A 19924-nucleotide genomic window follows, 5' to 3' on the forward strand; every position below is an offset into this window, starting at 1 on the left:
TGAGTGCATGCATTGCATGCAGAAAGCACCCCCAAGACCATACTGCCAGGTGCAATCCCCAGCACCAGCAGGTGTGACCAAAATAAAAGCAGCATCTTTGTACACTAATAGCAAATTATCAAATAAAGAAATTAAGATAACTACCCCATTTACAACTGAATCCAAAGGACAAAAATTTTAGGACTCCAGATGTGGTTTAATGGCAAAGCACATGCTTTGCAACTGACTATTCCTAAGTTCAATTATTAGGCACTACATAATACCAATAAAGAAACAAAATTTATAGGAATTTAACCATGGAGAATAAAAACCTATACACACAAAACTGCAAGACATTAATTTTTTAATTTTCAATTTTTTAATTTGTTTACTGAAATGTACACAAATAAATGGAAATATATTCTGTGCCCATGAGTTGGAAATATTAATACTGACTCACAGCAATTCGTATCAAAAGTCAAAGGTCACTTTTCACAGGGAAAAAAAGTCCTGAGTTTGTACAAAACCACAAAAGCCTCAAAGCAGTCTTAAAAAGAGCAAAGCTGGAGCTGGAACGGGTAGCATAGCGGGTAGGGCGTTTACCTTGCACGTGGCCGACCCGGGTTCGATTCCCAGCATTCCATATGGTTCCCCTGAGCACTGCCAGGAGTAATTCTTGAGTGCAGAGCCAGGAGTAACCCCTATGCAATGCCAGGTGTCACCCAAAAAGCTAAAAAAAAATTTTTTTAGGGGGCCGGAGTGATAGCACAGCGGGTAGGGCGTCTGCCTTGTACATGGCAGACCCGGGTTCGATCCCCGGCATTCCATATGGTCCCCAAGCACTGCCAAGAGTAATTCCTGAGTGCAAAAGCCAGGAGTAACCCCTGAGCATCGCTGGGTGTGACCCAAAAAGAAAAAAAAAATTTAATTTAAAAAAAGAAAGCGAACTATCAACAAATTAAGAAGCAACATATTAAAAAGTAAAAAAATATTTGCAAACCATGTATCTGGTTAATATCCAAAATATACAAAGAACACATACAACTCAATAACAAAAAATCAATCCAATTTTTTAAATGGGCAGTGTATCGAACAGACATATTTCCAAGGAAGAAATATACATGGTTGGTCAAATTAGTACTTGGAAAAAATGCTCCTTATCACTAATTAGAGGAAAATTCTATTCAAAACCACAGTCGGCTACCACCTGAAAATTATTAGAATGACAATTATTAAAAAAAAATAAGAAATAAGTATTAGTGAAGATCAGATAAAAGGGAACCTCTGTATAGCTACTGGAAATTGGTGCAACCACTATAGAAAACTATATACAGTTTCTTTTTAAAAAAGAAAGAAAGAAAGAAAGAAAGAAAGAAAGAAAGAAAGAAAGAAAGAAAGAAAGAAAGAAAGAAAGAAAGGAAGGAAGGAAGGAAGGAAAAAAGGAAGAAAGGTAGAAAGGAAAGAGAAAGGAAGGAAGGAAGGAAGGAAGGAAGGAAGGAAGGAAGGAAGGAAGGAAGGAAGGAAGGAAGGAAGGAAGGAAGGAAGGAAGGAAGGAAGGATGGAAGGAAGGAACAATAGAGCAGTTGAACACTGTCAGGAGGGACCCTAGAGCACAGATCCAGGAAGAAGGAAGCAAGAGAGGGAGGGAGAGAAAGGAGGGAGGGAGGGAAGTGACCTCACAGATCCAGAAAACAAAATGTTGGTTGGGTGGGTGGAGAGTTAAAAGGTGGAAAGTGAGCAAAATGGGTGAAAAACACAAAGTTCCAGTTATATATCTGGGGGGAAATACAGCGTGGTGATCACAGTTATTAATACTGCCAACTAGTAATTAATATGGTGTATTTGAAAATTGCTGAAAGAGTAGCTCTTAAAAGTTCTCATCATAAAGAAAATTCTAACTGTGATGGAAGCCAATTGGACTTACTGTGGCAATCATTTCACTCTAGTTTAAAGGCACATTTCCAGGCCAGGGAAATCCCTCCAAGGGCAGGAGTACATCCTCAGCATGGCACAGTTGCCAGGCACCACGAGAAGCAGCTCCCCAAGCACACAGCTGGAAAGCAGCTTCCAAACACTGCTCCTGTGGCCGGAAGGCCAAAACCAACTAACAACAAAAACACTCTTCTTCAGACAAAGTTAATGAAAGTATGTACCAATGATTTTTTTTAAAGAGGAAGATGTCTGAGCCATAAACAAAGCTCAGAGGTGGAGAATAAAATAAATATGTGTGTGTGGGGGGGGGGGGGAGATATGTAGGGGTACACCCCTCTTAAAGTTTATTATGTGCCAAGCATGATGGGGATTATATGGATGACCTCATTTAATCTTGATGAGTCCTGATAATAGCCTCAGGAAGTAGACATCATTATTTTGATTTCTTGTTACAGATAAGGAAATTGAGGTCTGCAGAAATTGTTTTCTCAACTCTAACAGAGATAATACTAGGTGAAACTGAGTTATGAAACCAATGGTCTTATAGTCTATAAACATAAAAAACAATATGCTATACAAATTACATATATGCCAAAAAGGAAATGTGCTCCATAGCTTTTTGTATGAAAGTGAAAGGTCATAGAAAAATACTAATAATGGGGCTGGAGCAATAGCACAGCGGTCAGGGCATTTGCCTTGTACGCGGCCGACCCGAGTTCGATTCCCAGCATCCCATATGGTCCCCGGAGCACCACCAGGAGTTAATTCCTGAGTGCATGAGCCAGGAGTAACCCCTGTGCATTGCCGGGTGTGACCCAAAAAAAGCAAAAAAAAAAAAAAAAGAAAAATACTAATACCTATGACCCAGAAAACTTTTTTATTCTGTGATACCAGGGTATGAAAATAGCTGTTTTGCTTTTTTAGTATTAATGTTGTCTAAGTTGAGGGCTGTGAAATAATGACTAAGAACATGAGCCTGGCTTAAATGTCTGCCATAATCATGTGCCTAGTCGTTAATCTAGAAACCCTGGTTCTGAGGATGGGAATGATTTCATACTGATCTCTCTCAACTTTTCTTTAAAACGGAGTCTTGTACTGGGGGACAGAGCAACAGTACAGAGAGGATAGGGCACTTGCCTTGCAAGCAGTCAACATAGGTTGGATCCTGGGAATCCCATATGTTCCTCTGAGCACTGTCAGGAGTGATTCCTGAGTGCAGAGTCAAGAGTAATACCTGAGCATCCAGTAGATATGGCCAAAAAAAAAAAAAAAGTCAATTAAATAAAATGGGTGCTAGGAGCTAAAAAATGTGTTTCAAGTGGCAGAGCTCATGTCTTGCAAATGGAGGGAGTACCAGGAGTGGTACTAGTAGTCCCTGAGAACCACCCACAGACCTCACAACCAAAATAATAAAATGAGGTTCCATAGAGGTGTTTTTTTTTTTAAGTACAAGGTGGTTTTTTTTTCCCCCAGTCCTATTTAGTAAATGGAACTTCTACCCTCATCTAAAATACTTCAATGAAACTAAGAGTGAATAAAGTAACTTTAATTGGGAAAAGTTGGTTGACTTAACAAAAAGGGTTTCTAAATATCGCTACTGTGTTTAACTATGATAGAAACCAGGAAGTTCCAAATATCCAAACTGTTAACAACTGAAGGTTGAGTACTGGGATGCAGCACTGACACTATAAACAAATACATCAGTTCTCCATTTGTCTAGCTCTGAGCTAAACACTAAAAGATCATGAGCTTATGATATAATTGTTAATATTTAGGTGCATAAAAGTAACATTAAAATAGATGTTTTCCCACCAAAAAAAACTCTGTATGTGGAAGGCCTGGATTTGTTCACACAGCATAATATATAGGAACAACAGAAAAAAAAAACAACTATAAACAGGGAAAAGATATAAACTGGAGAATAAGATTGGTGAGACTAAGTCAATCTTGAAAAGATTTAGACTGGTAAGGAGAAAAGAGGCATTCCTCTCTATGCTGATGAAAAATAAAAATACAAAAACAAAACAAATGACATGCCAAGACACTAGGTAAAACTATGAGGCTCTGCAAAGATAGTACCGCAGGTAAGATGCTTTCCTTACACATGGCCAACCCGGGTTCAATCCTCCACATTCCGTAAGGTCCCCCAAGTACTACCAGGTGTGGCCCCAAAATAAAAACAGAACAAAAAATGACGAGAACCATCTGAAATCAATTTCAATCATGGGCATGTATTTCATGAAAGAACTGGCTTAAACTATGGCTGAAGCAGGTTTGAAAGAGTACCACGGGTAGGGAGCTTGCCTTGCTTGCCACAGCAGATCAGGTTTGATCCCCAGCACACCATATGCGCGCCCCCACACACACACACACACACACACTCCCAGGAATGATCTCGTGCACAGAGCCAGAAGTAAGCCTTGAGCACCATCGGATGTGCTCCCCACTCCCCCCACAAAAAAACCCCCCAAGACTGAGGAGTTCAGACTTGCGTCAATGAGCCACAGAAGTCTAAAGAGTAGTCACATGTTCTGAGCTAAAAATTATCACAATTGATGGGAAATGTGCTTTTTATTTGAATGCATTTTACTTAAAAACAAATTACAAGAGCCAGGAGACAGTACAGCAGTTAAGGCACATGCTAGACATATGCTGCCCAACCAAGTCAGAGTCCCAGCATTCCCTGGCACTGTGCACCTCAGGCTCCTAGCTGCACAGCATCCTTGCCCACCCCCCCCCCACTGAACTATGTGGACTGGCCAAGAATCACTAGTGGAGCACTTGGGCCTCCCAAGTGTCATTTGGGAGCCTTCCTCACAATTTTAAAATTAAATAAAAAAAAAACTAAACTGTGATTTATATTGTTTGAAAGGACTTGCGTCTTTTCAGATAAATACTGAAAGAGGGATGAAGTCATATAATTCTAGGATTTGCTTTGCACCAAAATAATGATAAAAGTAGGTAACTTCGAATTAACTATTGAAGCTCCATTGCTATATTTTTAATCTACCAAATCAGCCTATTAATTCAGAAAAATATTAACAGTGACTAAATGTATTCTAATATTTATACAAATTTACTTTTTTACAGTCACATAAGCGAAAGACTGAGTACTAATCAAAGCCTAATAAATTAAAAGTTCATTCAAGAAATTCTGCTTGCTTCCAAGAAGTCTTTGCAGCTGTTGTCAATTTTAACTAGTTAATATAATTTTACTGAGGATTTCTTAATTTTTAAAAAAATTCTAAAGACACTGCAAATCAAACACACACAAAAACATCATTTAAAGAAAAAAATGATATACTAAGAACGCTATATTTTTGAGGCAGTAAAATGTAAACTTTTATGCATTGACAATGGTAACACCATAATCTGGCAAGAATCCCCAGAAAAGTTAGTAGCAGCAATATATGCACTGCACCCTGTAAAACAAAGACTAATAGGGACTAATTCCATTTTTATTTCTTCCTTTTACCGGCAAGTAGGTGGCAACATAACACCAGTTTCAATAAAGGAGGCAAAGTTGTATCTCTTCTCAGATAGATCACTGCAACAATCCTGCCCCAACTAAACTTTTGTGAAAGAATTATACAGGAAAGGGCAAAGGAGAGCTAAAAGTAAGAGTCAGAGTTTATGACTATGGAGAGGTCTGGGGTCAGTCACTATGTACCACATGGTCCCCAAAACAACACCAGGAATGAGCCAAGAAATGAGCCAGGAGGAGCCCCTGAACACCAACAGCCTAAAAGCCAATAGCAGTAATAGCAGCAGCAATAACAGTTAATACCAACGTTCCACAATGAAAAAATTTTTAAAAGACATTTCAAGTAAAAGCAACATTGTCTATTTTTCTGACTGTGCATTTCTTGAACCTCACCAATAATAACATTAAGCCCAGCACCATACTATGTGTATCACTTAATTTTCAATGTAATCTTATTTTACAGATGGAAAAAGAGAAAGGTTAAGTTCCTGGTACCAAGATCCATTATATGTTGGAGACATATGTGAACAATTTGATATCAATCTGTTCATTCTGTGTATCAATCTAATATCACAGTCTATGCTCATAATCATCTCACTATATTGTCTTCCATTATTATTATTAGTGTGCAGATTTTACACTATACTATAGTATACCAGGCTTAAATGTAACAGAAGTATTAAGTCTTTAAGTGAACTGATATGATGACTACCTTTTTTAAAAAAACATGTAATGTAGGGGACAGATGTGTTTGCCTTACATGGAGACAACTCAGCTTCAATCCTCAGCACCTCATAGTCCCCCAAGTCCGAAGTCAGTCCAGGAGTGATCCCTGAACACCTCTGGATGGGTGCCCCAAACCAAAACAACAGCAAAAAAAAAAAAAAATCTAATTCAAAAAGATACCATCTATAAAAGAATATGTGATTTTTTACTTCTTTATTTCCAATACTCATTTTATAATGAAAAAATCTTTAATAAGTCAATTTAAAATTCAACTGAATTTTTCTAAATTCAAATGAGATCCTCAAGTTTACAAAATATCACGTAAATGAAAGTTACCTACTAAGCTTAAAAAAAATGGTCCACTAAGGGCCTGAGAGAGAGCTCAACAGGCTGAGTGCAGGCATGTGGAGACTGGGGTTTGAACCCAGGACCACATGGTCGTCATCCTTCCCATATCTCTAGGAGCACAGAACCTGGAGTCATCCCTGAGCACCAAAACCCCAATTAAGCAGTAACAAAATAAATAAGAGATTGCTATCAAATATTAAAGCTAATTAAATTTGACCTTAGAGCAAAATATTTACCACTCTAGAGTCAGAGCTCCTCTAAGGAAACCCTTTTCCGACATCCACACTTCCCAACAGTAAATGAGAACCATCTGGCCATCCAGCTCTATTTCAGTTGTTTGAGTTGAGGAACAGGGATAAAGCCATTAATTTTAAAAACGTTCCTTTACATTGATGCGCCCGCAGATTGTTCTCATAGACCATTAACTCATCACTGGACAAACTCTAGTCTTTAAAAATCCCAAAATAGTCCATCTGAGCCTGGCATGTTATTTTGCAAAGTCCTTTGCCACGAACAGTTCAACTACCTTTTTTTTTTCCTTGCCCTCAGTCACCTTTAAAAACAAAGAAGAAATGAATTCAGGTCAATACAGCACAACTACTACTCAACTCTTCTAAACCTCACCCAAACAAGCAGAAATGAATTCACTGAACAGTAAAAAGCTCAATAGACAAGTTACTTTTTTTTTTTTTGGTAACTTGTAACATTTTTTTGTAACACATTTTTTTAAGAAAATACAAAGTCAAAAAGTCCCTGGAGAAAAAAATGCGGTGATTTTTCCCTCTCCCCCCACCCCCCACCTCCCGCCCCCGGGACACCTAGGCTGAGAAGCACCAACTGGGCTTTCCCTGCGTTGTAGGAAGTGACCCTGCTCTGAACTCTCGGCTGCGCCAGTGAAACGCCGGGGAGTTATCGATCGGCCGTGGGAAGCGGCTCTCCGAGGTCTTCCCTCCCCGGCTTCGACTTTCCCCAGAACTCAACGCCGAGAAATCCCGGGGAGAAGCGAGCCCTGCAGTCACCTCCCCGGCACGCTCCACTTGGCCCGCGCCCGCCTTCACCTGCGAAGCTGCTGACGCCGGTAAACGCTTTTTTTTCTCTCTCTCTCTCTCTCCCTTTCGCTAATCCCCCACCCTGACAGATGGGGACTGGCCCGCAGCGCGACTGCCGCGCCGACGAGCCCCGCAACACGCCCGCGGTGGACAGGAGCCTCGGCGCGCGCGCGCCCCTTCCCCCCCCCCACCCCGCACCCAAACTCCTTCTCCCGGCGCCCCCGACGCGGTGGCCCGCAGCCCCGCAGCCCTCTGCAACGAACCCCAGTTGGAAGAAAGTTGACGCACACAGACACACCCGCCTTATTGTCATCCCACCCGCCGCACGCCCGACTGCCCCGGAGCAGAGTCTAGGAAAGGGGGGGGGGGGCAGGACGGGAGTGAACTGGGGGGGTCCCCGGCACGTCCACGCTCTGTTCACACACCCCCGCCACAAACGAAAAACAAAAACAACTTTCCGGTGCACGCTACGCTCCCGCCGCAGGAGCCCCTCCGGAGAGGAGGTAAAGAGAAAGAAAAGGGGGCGGAGAGCCGAGGTTCTCCCGGGAGCAGCCCCCCGCCGGGGCGCGCGTTCGGGGACCGGATTTCCCTCCACCTCCGCCCCGACACCCCCGCCGCCTTTTCCAAACCCCCTCCCCGTGCCCCCACCCCGCGCCCCCGCCCCCGCGGGCCCGGCGGAATTCCTCCTCCCCGGTCGCGGGCTGGGAACAATGCCGCAGCCCGGACCCCCCCCCCCCGCCTCCCGCCCCCCGCCCCCCACCCCCCCGCCACTCACCACCCAGGTCAGTGCCCCGTTGCCCGCGCCGGCTCCGGCGCCGCCGCCGCCGCCCGCCTTGGCCATGGCGAGCGCCTCCGCTCACAGGCCCCGAGACCGCGGCCGCCGCTCCCGCCTCCCCGCGGGCCGTCGGGCCCCGCCGCGCCTCCTCCGCACCGTCCGCTCGGCTCGCCGGGCTCCTAGCGGCGCCGCCCCCCGCGCCCCATCGCCGAGAGCCCGGGTCGCGCGCCCCGCCGAGCCCGCCGAGGAGGCCGCGCCGCCGGCCGCCCTCAAACTCGAGGCGCGGCGGCCGCGGCGCCCGGGCCTAGCGCGGCGGCGGAGAAAAGCGGCGCCGAGCTGCAGGGAGCGGGCGGAGGGCACGGGCGGCCGAGCCGCGGCGCAGTTTCCACACGCACGTCGGCGGGGGCCGCGGCGAGCGGGGCCGAGGCTGCGGAGGGGCGAGCGCGGCGCGCCGCCGGCGGGGGCAGCCCGGGGCGTCCGGACGTGGCGGGGACGCAGCGGCGCCTTGTCCTTCCTCGCACTCCAGCGAAGGCCGGTCGGGGAGCCGAAGTCCTGCCGCCGCCGCCGCCGCAGCCGTCGCGGCCTCCGAGACCGCCTTCGTCAGCTGCGTTGCACCCGGCACTTGCTCACATCCACACACCGAGAGGGACAATAAACAGAGCCGCCGCCGCCGCGGTCGCCTCCCTCTTGTCCGGCATAACACCGCACACACACATTCGCACACCCAGGGAGGGCGGGCGGGCGGGAGGGCGCGGCGGCCGTCTCGCTGTCAGTCAGCGCCCTGCGCCCAATCGGGGCCCTGTCGCCGTCGTCTCTCAGCCAATCGTAAAATCCCGAGCCCCCGAAGGGGCGGGACCCGAGGGGGGAAACGTCATTGCGGGTAGCAACCGAAAGGAAGACTTGGGGGGTTTTTTTTGTTGTTGTTGTTGTGTGTGTGTGTCTGTGGGTTTTCCTTCGGACGGGAGAGCGGGGGCTGCTGTCAAGGGTCATTTAAGGGCGGCCAAGGGAAAGGGGTCGAATCGGCTTCGGATCGATTGCAATCCTCCGAGCGTGGTGTGGACTCGAAGACCTGCCCTCCCAGCCGCGGCGTTTCTTTGCTCCGGGCCCGCGGTGGGGGAGGGGGGAGACTGCGTGGGGAGGGAGCAGGAAGAAGCCTGGGCCCGTCCCAAAGGGAAAGTATTTTAAAAGAGCAGTTGTAAACCTCAGGCAAGACGTTATAGATCACTGGTGCAAGGAAGGCCCCGTGACCCCGGCCTCCCCAAGGCCCCAAGTGGACGCTGCTGTCAAAAGAATCCTTTGCTGTGATCTCCCCCCCTCACACACACACACACACACACACACACACCTCCTCCATCTCGTTCCTACCTCCCCTCCCCTCACCCGCGAAAGCGAAAGGGTCAGTTTCCATTCTCGTGCGTTTGGAGAACTTAAAGGATCCGGGACGGGACGCAAAGAGAACGTTCCAGGGAAAGAATGTAGGGTGAGCTGAGGGTTCCGTGGCCACTCTCTGACCTTTCTCCGTACTCTGAACAATGCAGGTATGTCATGGTCACTTTTTCGTGGAACTGTGCCTGCTACCTTGTAGCATGATTTTTTTTTAAACTGCTTTCCGTGGAAATTGCAAATGCACACGAAAGAATCATTTCATTCACACAAAATCTTTCCAAGAATGAAAATTACCGGTACAGCTGCATTAAAGTCTTTGCAGATGGAAGGTGACTTTACACTGTCCTGGTTTTCAACGCAATTCTCTTCCACACGTGTTTATTGGGTGCACCCTCTGCCCCCCTTGTGCCAGGCCCTTGATTGGGTTTGGCATGAAAATAACCCCCTGATTTCAAGTCATGTATAAGCTGTCTTGTGAGAAACTGAAAAGTTAACTATCACCAAAATAAGTATTTGAGGGCATGGAATGCCACCAAGTCTTTTGTGCCAAGAGGGCTTTTTATAGAAGATGAAAACATATTGCTGCTTTGTGAGAAGATGTTTTTGTGAACTTCTCTTCCAACTGTGCATTTCCTCTCAAGGGAAAATAAAAATGTCTAGGGTCATGTCTTCCAAATACCTTTGGAGCCCAGAGGTGGGCAACTCGGAAACGTGGAAATAATTTAAACATTTTTTTTTAATTAGCTCTCTAGAGGCCCTGTGATTTTGGCATATTTGGGACTTTGACTCAGAACAGTGAAACCTTTCTTTACCTTGAACTTGAAGTGCAAGCTTGTAAATCAGACCAGCCAGGGTCTAATCAGGACTCTGAACATGACCAACTAAGTATCCCGTGCCCTGCACGGTGGCACCTCATTAAAAGGATGATTTTTGCCTGTGTATTTACTGTAACTTTACACCTTAAATGTACACATATTTTATGTTTGAAAGGCATACGATTTTTAAGGATGTGAGGATTTTTTTAATGATATATGCACTAAGTAAAAGCCAACTTATTGACTACGTACTGTTTCCTTTTTCAAACTCCCAGGTTTCAAAGCTCATCAGTCTCTGATTTTAAAATGAATAAAATATATTAAAAAGTAAAATCAATTAATAAAACTCATGTTCATCTTTTCTCTTGTCCCATATGTGAGACACTGAATTCAGCCTTCAAGTGTGAAGACCACTCTAGTAAATACAACTTGTTTTCTTTTTAGGAAATTTCTGACCTACCTGGGGAGATGGGGGATCTTAATTAAAGGAATCAGTCTACATAAAAATCAATCTTTTAAGCAGAAATTCATGATGGATGGGAGAAGACTACATCAGAAAAATATCAGCTCTGAAAGGCCTTTTTAACCATGTGCAGATTTCACAGATCTGCATGATGAATTTGATTGTACCCTACAAGGTCAAGCACAGCTTTTCCTTCTGGAGTTTTGTCAAATAATTTTTGCTTACAGAGTAATTATAGCTATAATTGCCACATTCAAAAGATCTCATATCAGGCTTCTCTTGTTTAGAATACACTTTATTCATATGTACATGTTTCAAGACTTAATTTCCACCATCTAAAGCAAGTACCCGTCAAAAGGAAAAAACCATACAAATCAAAGTCAGTTGCATAAACTGTAATAGTAAAGACCTTTATAATTAATACATCTTTAAGTAAATTCTATTGGATTTAAAATGCAAAATTTCTGACTTCAAAAATTTTTAATTTTGTATCTTATGTATTCCTATTAGTTTGATCCAAAATAAAACATTAGGAGCCAGAGAAATAATACAGCAGATAGGGAACTTACCTTTTATGCAGCCAACCAGAATTTGATTCCTGTCCCACATATTGGTTCCTTAGCAGAACCAGGAGTGACCCCTGAGTGTAGAGCCAGGAGTAAGCTCTGAGCACTGCTAGGTGTAACCCACACACACACAAAGAAAAGCTAAGAAAAATTAACTACCTATGGTGCATTTGTTACTCAGGATATATTAATTCAAAAGGAAGAAGTCAGGTCTTTGTCTTGAGTTCACTCCTTGTGTTAAAGGAGAATAGTTCTGGGGATGGTACAGAGAATAGGACATTTGCTTTCATAGGGCCAACACAGAGTTTGATTCCCTGCACCCCGTTTGCTCCCCCAAGCCTGCCAGGAGTTATCCCTGAGCCAGGAGTGAGCCCTAAGCATGAGTGGGTGTGACCCCAAATAAAGCAAGAATATCTCAACTCTAAGTCAAAAAAGCAATTTTATAGCTATTTGCTCTTTAACAGTTCCTGATAAGTGTCAAACTTGTCCTTCACACAGAAGTGATTTGATCAATAAATAAAATCAACAATCTAAGAAGATAGTAACTCAGAGGTGTGAAATCTACCTGCCTGGCAAGCATGAGACCAGGAATTCCACCCTTCCCACCACCCCCACTGCATCTGGAATTCTTAACACTACAACAAAGGATGTGATCTTCAGTGCACTGCAACCAAGTGTGTGCTAACAGCACAATGAAAACGTAAAACCATCAGTGAACATTGCAACTCCATGTGTGAGCACCACAACCAAGTCTGAGCCTGAGCAGGGTAAGTGCAATCCCCTTGCAGCCAGTGCAACAAAGGAAAAGGAGGGGAGGGAGGGAAAGTGGGGAAAGAGTAACTTGAAACTGTATTTCTAGGCACTTGGCAAAGTTTCAACTCAGTTTCCATTTAAATCATGCATTACTCCAACATTGAGATTCCGTGGAAGCCTAAAGGATTAATCTTTAATCTATACACGCCGTAAAATAAGTTAATATTTGAATTCAAAATTTGGTAACTGCAGTTTACCCTTCTTCTCCTTGTTAGTTTTTAATGAATTCTTAAAAGGTAAAAGTTGCTAAGAATAAAAATTCATAGTAACTAACTGGCCTACAGTAAATTCATTAAGTGATTGTCCAGATAATAACTATTAAGAGTTTTAAATATAATCAAGTGTATTACGTTTCTTTAGTAGGTTCCAGATAGCGGAAGAAAGCTATTAACAGTGTGCCTGAAGGTTTTTAATGTTTCTATCATAAATATTAACTCTGATTCAATGTTTTTTTAATTGCTCCAAATAGAAGTACAATTTTACTCTTCAAAAGGTACTCCCACACTAAAAGTAACGTGTTGATGGATGACTGAAGGTATCAGTGAAAACCACTTTCCTGAGTATCATCATCACTGGGAAGACTGGTCTAAAGGTTTTCCAGAAAATGTAAAATGTTTATTTTAGCTGTTTTTGTTTTATTTGTTCAGAGGAGTTTGCTCTGACTGGTTTGAAACAGGTGAGTATTATGCTCCTCTGGGGATAACTCTACTTCTACAGATAGAAGGGACAGTTTTCACTTACTTTTTACATCAGCAGTAATTCAGAGCTCTTATATTCTCTACAGAATTATATAATTTGGTGAATTTAACAATTACATGGTCTAGTTAAGAAGACTTTTCCAGGCGCTTGGAGTGTTGCTCAGTTGGAACACTTGCCCTGCCTGTGTGAGCCCCAGGGAAACACAAGGATGGTGGAAGAGGAGGAGGAGGAAGAGACCAGAGACCGATCAGAGCCTTAGAACCTGGAGAGTGGTTGTGATTTGGGCCAGGGTTTGTTCCTGGCTCTGCACTCAGGGATCACTCCCGGCAATCCTTGAGAAAGCACATGGGGTGCCAGACCAAAGCACCTTTCTGCTGTCCTGGCTCTGCTCATCCCCATCACCATCAACCTTAGAACTTCAAAAAAAATTAAATAAAACATTTTTGAACTCTGTTTTGGGAGCCTTCGATTTTATCACTCATCTAACTTTCACCAGACTATTTATTTTACGATCCTCACATGTGAATTGCCAAGTGGTGCGTGTTTATTCAGGTCTCACATAGTGACTGTGATGGTGGGGGTAGTACACCCGTGTTTGTGGAGCAGGTTTCACCCCATCGGGCCAAGGAACATCCCAAATAGCAGACCTGCTGGTATGACACCCAGCATGGGAACGGTGCTGGGAGCCAAACTTGCTGCCTTAAGCCCCGGCCATTCCCAGGGCTCTGCTTTAAATTGTTTGAAAGTTTCTGGTTGCCCTGAGTGATCTAATTCAGTTACTAGATAGGTTTCTAAGACACAAAGCTAAAGAAATAAGATGGTAGTGTCTTTTTCTAACCCGTCTTTTCATTCCAGAAGAGCTGAGAACTTTTAAGACAGAGCTGTCTGGAGTCTTAGCAATAGTGCAGCATGAAGGGCATTTGTCTTCCAAACAGCTGACATGGTTTCCACCTCTGGCACTCCATAAGGTTCCCCTGCGTGTACCGGATGTAATTCCTGAATGCAATCAGGAGTAAGCCTTGGGCACTACGAGGTGTGACCCCAAAACCAAAAAGAAAACATAAAATACAAAATAAAGCAACAGCTGTGAACTTGTTTTCATTCTGCAATATATAAAATGTTTGAACAGGGGAGAGAGGGGACCCAGGAGGATATGCAAGATAGGAAATATTTCTTAGTTTATTGTTGCCTAGGGAAAAAAAAAGTATTAGACCAACCTGATCCATGAATTGAACAGTTGACTACACAGTGCTAATTGATCCTGGAAAGAGCTTGGTTATAGGTGTTCAGTTAACAACTGTACTTAGGTGCTGGAGAAATAGTACTGTAGGTAAGGTGCTTGCCTTGCCCACAGCCAACATGGGTTCGATCCCATCGTTCCATATGGTCCTCTGAGCACCACCAGGAGTGATCCCTGAGTACAGATCATAGAGTAACCCCTGAGTATCACCTGGTGTGGCCCCAAAACAAAAACAATTGTGCATGGGTTTGAGGGCTGGAAAGATAGCTCAAAGGGTTAGAGTATATACTTTGCATGCAGGAGCATCAGGTTTTATCTCCAGGACTTCCGGGTACCCCAACACTGCTGATAGTGGCTCCCAAGCACTTCTGGGTGTGACCCAAGAAGCAAAAAGTATAAGAATACTGAATTTGAAACCTATCAAAAATTTCCCTTTAACACAACATCTACCCTTTCATATGATGCCAAAACTTACTCAGAATCTTTGTTTATGCTTTTTTCCCACAGGGGTTCTTTGTTGTGTATACCTTAAACTCACTTATTAACCCATTATTAAGAATTAGTTAAAGCACTGAATGAAAAACTGGACGTGGGAGCAGAGAGCATAGCGGGTAAGGCACTTGCCTTGCATGCAGCCAACCTGGGTTCCATTTCCAGCACAGCATAGGGGTCCCTTCCACCCTGCTGGGAGTGATCCCTGAGGACAGAACCAGGATTCCCTTCCCCTGAGCACAGCCAGGGGAAGGGAAGGGAGGGAGGCAGAAGACATGATGTGAGGAGAGGAATGGGTAGAAATGAGACAGTAAGACGGGAAGAGCATCCAGTTGTGTGAAAGTGAGTGTAGACAGTAAAGACACTGATGACAGCAGTGAGAATCCGTGGCCTCGCCAACGCCCAGCCTTCATTTCATGAAGCAAGAAATCCCGGCGTGTATCAAGCTCGATGTGGCACAGTATTAGCAAGGAACTCACACAGGTAATTAGTTTAGCTCTCAAGAACCCAAGAGAGAGGTTCTTATTTCACAGTCAAGAAAATTAAAAATCATAGAAAGTCACAGAGCTAAGTGAGGAAGCTGAAATTCAAACCCAGGACTCTTTCACTCCAAACCACACCCTGTTAACACCCTGCCAACTTGGCTAACATACTTGGCAGAGTAGTGTATCTGGCAATGTAACAGGAACTTGGCAATTCTGGTAAATAATCCTGGCCTTTGGCCTTCGGTGAAACCCTTTGGTAGGTTTTATTGTTGGGCTATGATGACAAGTATCACAGTGCTTTGTCTGGAAATCTTTTTGAAACCAGTCTAGACCTTCTTGCTTTCTACTTTGTTACAAAATGAGTTTCTATGTGAAATGCAAAGAAAACCCCAAGCCCCAAATCCTGCAGGTCCTTTGGCATCTCTGAATCCATAGGATTTTAAACCTTCTCATCTAAATCCAGTGTTCTTATGATAGAAGACACTCGGCTAGTTTTCGAATATAGAAGGAAAAATACAGACCAAGAAATTGGACTCTGGTATTCACATTTTGGATCACGTCAAATTCACCATAGAAGGTACTTGACACAGCATGAAAGATCTCAAAGAATTCTGGCATACAAGAAAGATATGTTCATGGACAGCCCATTGGCTCTAGGGATTAACTGCCTTTTTTACGATCTAGTTTATGTTACATTTTGCATCTCTCATCCCAGAACTTTGGAAATGCTTCTCAATATACTAGTTCCTTGAGATATAAATGGGCACGCACTTTGGTTGCAGAAACGTGTATATTCTGTGGAGTTGGAGGGGTAGTACAGCAGGTAGGACACTTACCTTGCATACAGCTGACCCTGGCTTTGAGTCCCAACACTCCGCATAGTCCTCTGAGCTCGCCAGGAGTGAACCCTGAGCACAGAGCCAGGAATAAACCCCGAATAACACTGAGTTCCCCCCACTTTCAAAAAAATTAAAATCTTTTAACATGCATACTCTTGTATAGTACCTGTGTATTAGGGAATCCTAAGCTTTATTAGCATGTTTACCCCTTGTGGGTCCAGGATTCAAACCCAGGTCTTGCATGTGCACTTGTGTAGGCAGCCACATCCCTAGTCCAAAACTTATTAGCATTTTAAAGTATATGATGGGTCCTGTAACAAATAAGTCAAACTTATTTAGCATTGAGACTGTTTCCAGGAATACCTATTAATATATACTTGGAACTTATATACACACACATACACACACATATATATAAAACTGTAACACTATCATCCTGTTGTTTGTCCATTTACTCGAGTGGGCACCAGTAACATCTCTATTACACTCAGCCCTGAGATTTTAGCAGCCTCTCCTTACTCGTCTTTCCCAACAATTGGAAGCTCTTTCAGGGTCAGGGGAATAAGACCTATTGATACTGTTTTTGGCATATTGAATACGCCACGGGTAGCTTGCAGTCTCTGCCATGTGGGTAGGATACTCTTGGTAGCTTTCCAGGCTCTCCAAGAGGTATGCATATTATCTTTTACTGTATTTGGGATATGAATACACCATGGGGAGCTTGCAAGGTGCTCCCGTTTGGGCAGTAGACTCTTGGTAGCTTGTCAGGTTCTCCAAGACGGAGAATGAGGCTATTAGAGGCTCTTAGAAGCTTCCAGGATCTTGGTCTTATAGTCTCTGGATGTTGGCCGTTGGTGGGATTACATGGCGCCAGGGGCAGTTTGTGGATGTGGCTGCCAAGCTACTGGAAAATGAGGGGTCTGGGTGGAGAAGGCCCAGTCCCAATCCCAGCAGGCTTGGAGATCTCAGCCCTGGGTATGTATATGTACATATATATGTATATATATGTATATGTATGTATATATATGTGTATATATACATATTATTTTTTAAATTGGGAGTGGGCACAACAGGCTGTGCTCCGACGCTATTCCTGGCATTGTGATCAGGAGTGAGTGATTCCTGATGGTGCTTGAGGGACCATATGTTGTGCTGGTGATCAAAGTAGGGTCAGCCTCATGCAAGACAAGAATTTTTGCTCTTACACTGTCACTCCAGTTCTGGTACTCACAAGTACATACTACATCTTCAGGCCCAAATATTACTGGGAGTCACTCAAGAACCCTGGGCACTGCTGGGAAGAACCTCCCCAAACCAAAAGTCTGAGTTATTTTAGCTACAAAAATTAAGATATTAACTCTGGAGAAAGTGGAACTATAGAAACTTACATACAATTTGTATAACGTGGCTTAGTAAAACCACTTTAGAAAACTATTTAGTAGCATCTACTAAAGCTAAACACATACCTTCTGTGAACCAAAAATTTCACTTCTACACATAAAAATACAAACTGATTTGTACGAAAAGACACAAAAGTGTCCATAGCAACATGTGTAGTTGCTGCAACTAGGAACAATACATGTCCCCATGAATGATAGAGTGGATATATTGTGCATGCATACAATGGAATGCTGTTCAGCAATAAAAATAATATGCTACATTTAACATGAATTTCACACGCAATATTATGCTACAAAAGTTAAAACAAATACTGCATGATTCCCTTCATAAAATTGAAAAACAGGCAAAACTAATCTGTGATTCTCAGCAGGCTCGGTATGGTTACCTGTAGGAAGAAGAGTCTGTGTATTGGTAATATTCTTATAATGAGGTGACAGAGACATGAGAACGTTCACTTTGAAAACTCATTCAGTACTTTCAGATGTTGCAATTTTGTATTATTATTTATGCTTTAAAAGTTTAAATAGTGCTGTATCACCCAACATGACAGAAGTGGGTTGTAGGAAGACAGAAAGGCATCTCCAAACTGGTCCGCTATGTTTTGATTTTGTGGCTATATTCCTCAGTGCTCAGGGACTACTCCTGGCTTGTGCTCAAGAGTGCTCCAAGTGGTGCTTAGAGTACTATGTGGATCAAATCCAAAGCTCCTTGACGCTTGCACTCTAGCCCTTGGAGCTGTCTCCTTGAACCCTGGTTAGGCTTTGTGTGTGTGCGCGCAGTTTTGGGCAGTGCTGAGAATTGAACCCAGGACCTCATATATGAAAGGTAAGTGTTCTACCACAGAGCCACAGCCCTGATCCCAAATTAGTTTTTTAAAAGAAGGTTCATACTCCGAATAAGAAATGGCACAAACGTCTTAACTAATTCCTTTCACATATGTTTCCATTTTATAAGTATTCAAAATGATAGTATTGAAAACTTCAGTAAACTTCACTTGCATTACAAAAAAAAAAGAGTGGTGCCACATTTTAAGTTCTACAAAGTCTTTTGTGAAATCTTTTAATGACCACACTAACCTGTAAGATTTTACTTTCTTTTAATTTTTAAGAAGATAGAAAGATTGCACTCATCTGTGGAATATAGAATAACAGAGTAGGAGACTAACACCCAAGAATAGTAGAAATAAGTACCAGGAGGTTGATTGGAAGCTGGCCTCACATTCTGGGGAGAGGGCAACTCAGACAGAGAAGGGAACACCAAGTAAAATGTGGTTAGAGGTCATGCGGGGGAAGGCTGATGCGTGCTGAATGTAGACTAGACACTGAACACAATGGCCACTCAACACCTTTATTGCAAACCACAACACCTAATTAGAGAGAGAGAAAAAAAGGGAATACCCTGCCACAGTGGCAGGGTGGGGTGGGGGGAGATGGGATTGAGGAGGGTGGGAAAGATGCTGGGTTTATTTGTGGTGGAGAATGGGCACTGGTGAAGGGATGGGCTCTTGAACTTCGTATGAGAGAAACATGAGCACAAAAATGTATAAATCTGTAACTGTACCCTCAATAAAGAAATAAAAAAATTAAAAAAATAAAAAATAAAATGAACATAAAAATTTAAAAAAAGAAGATAGACTTTTCCTACAGCAAATAATTTAGAGCTAGTTATTGATTCTTAGTGTATATTGGCACTGTGCTAATAGTTACTTGTAATTTTACCTTAATCGGGGTGTACAAGATGTTGCTTAGCTATAGAGCAATTGCCTTGTATATATGAAGACTTGGGTTCAATTCCCAACACCACAAGGGAAAAAAATTATGACCATGGAGGGGTGTCAGTGTCAGAGCACTTGCATTAGATGTGTGAGCGTTGAGGTTAATTTCTCAGCACCACATAGTCCTCCTAGCACCACCAGGGGTAGCCTCAAAGCACTGCAGGGGAGATCCCCCCAAACAAAAAAAAAACTTGTATGTGCCCTTCCAGATCTTTTATATGTACATGGAAGCATGCACACAGAAAAGAGGGCAGTAATTAACAGGATCATCTTGAAATACATTTTCACTGAGTTTAACTGTCTCAGGTTTCAAGCAAATTCAAAACTAAAGTAGCTGTTAATGTTTAGTGCTTAGTAGTGACCAAATATTTGTCATCTGTTATTCCACTTAATTTATTCCATAGGTATTTAAGCCCCTGCTATACACCAGATGCATCACTGGGTGATAAAGTCGAGTCAACTCAAGGCACACTACAATTCTATGAAGCATGTGGAAGACATTAAAATCTAGTTGCTTAAATAAATAACAGTGATTTGTGTGGAAGAGTGGAGGAAATGTATCAAAGTGGGGGGATACAGAAGGCAATTCTAATAAAATTATGTTGAGTTTTGAGGATGAATTACAGAGTAATATTTAAGACTAACAATAGTATGTGAA

The 19924-nt window shown here is 43.2% G+C and overlaps 1 protein-coding gene and 1 long non-coding RNA gene across 3 annotated transcripts in view; one reads left to right on the plus strand and one right to left on the minus strand.

Annotated features, from left to right (window-relative positions):
- Positions 1–9022, minus strand: part of TOP2B (DNA topoisomerase II beta) — a 75964-nt gene extending 66942 nt beyond the window's left edge. For both annotated transcript variants that reach the window (XM_055137268.1, XM_055137267.1), the window contains exon 1: positions 8294–9022. In XM_055137268.1, coding sequence (XP_054993243.1) covers positions 8294–8359 — 66 coding nt within the window. In that variant the 5' untranslated portion in view covers positions 8360–9022. The remainder of the gene's footprint in view (positions 1–8293) is intronic.
- Positions 7297–13307, plus strand: LOC129404453 (uncharacterized). Its single transcript, XR_008629882.1, has 3 exons — positions 7297–7547; positions 12022–12290; positions 13121–13307. It is a non-coding gene; the product is annotated as an uncharacterized LOC129404453 (long non-coding RNA).
- Positions 13308–19924: the final 6617 nt, after the last annotated feature.

This window comes from Sorex araneus, chromosome 4 (genome assembly GCF_027595985.1).
Source record: "Sorex araneus isolate mSorAra2 chromosome 4, mSorAra2.pri, whole genome shotgun sequence".
NCBI classification, from domain to species: Eukaryota; Metazoa; Chordata; class Mammalia; order Eulipotyphla; family Soricidae; genus Sorex; species Sorex araneus.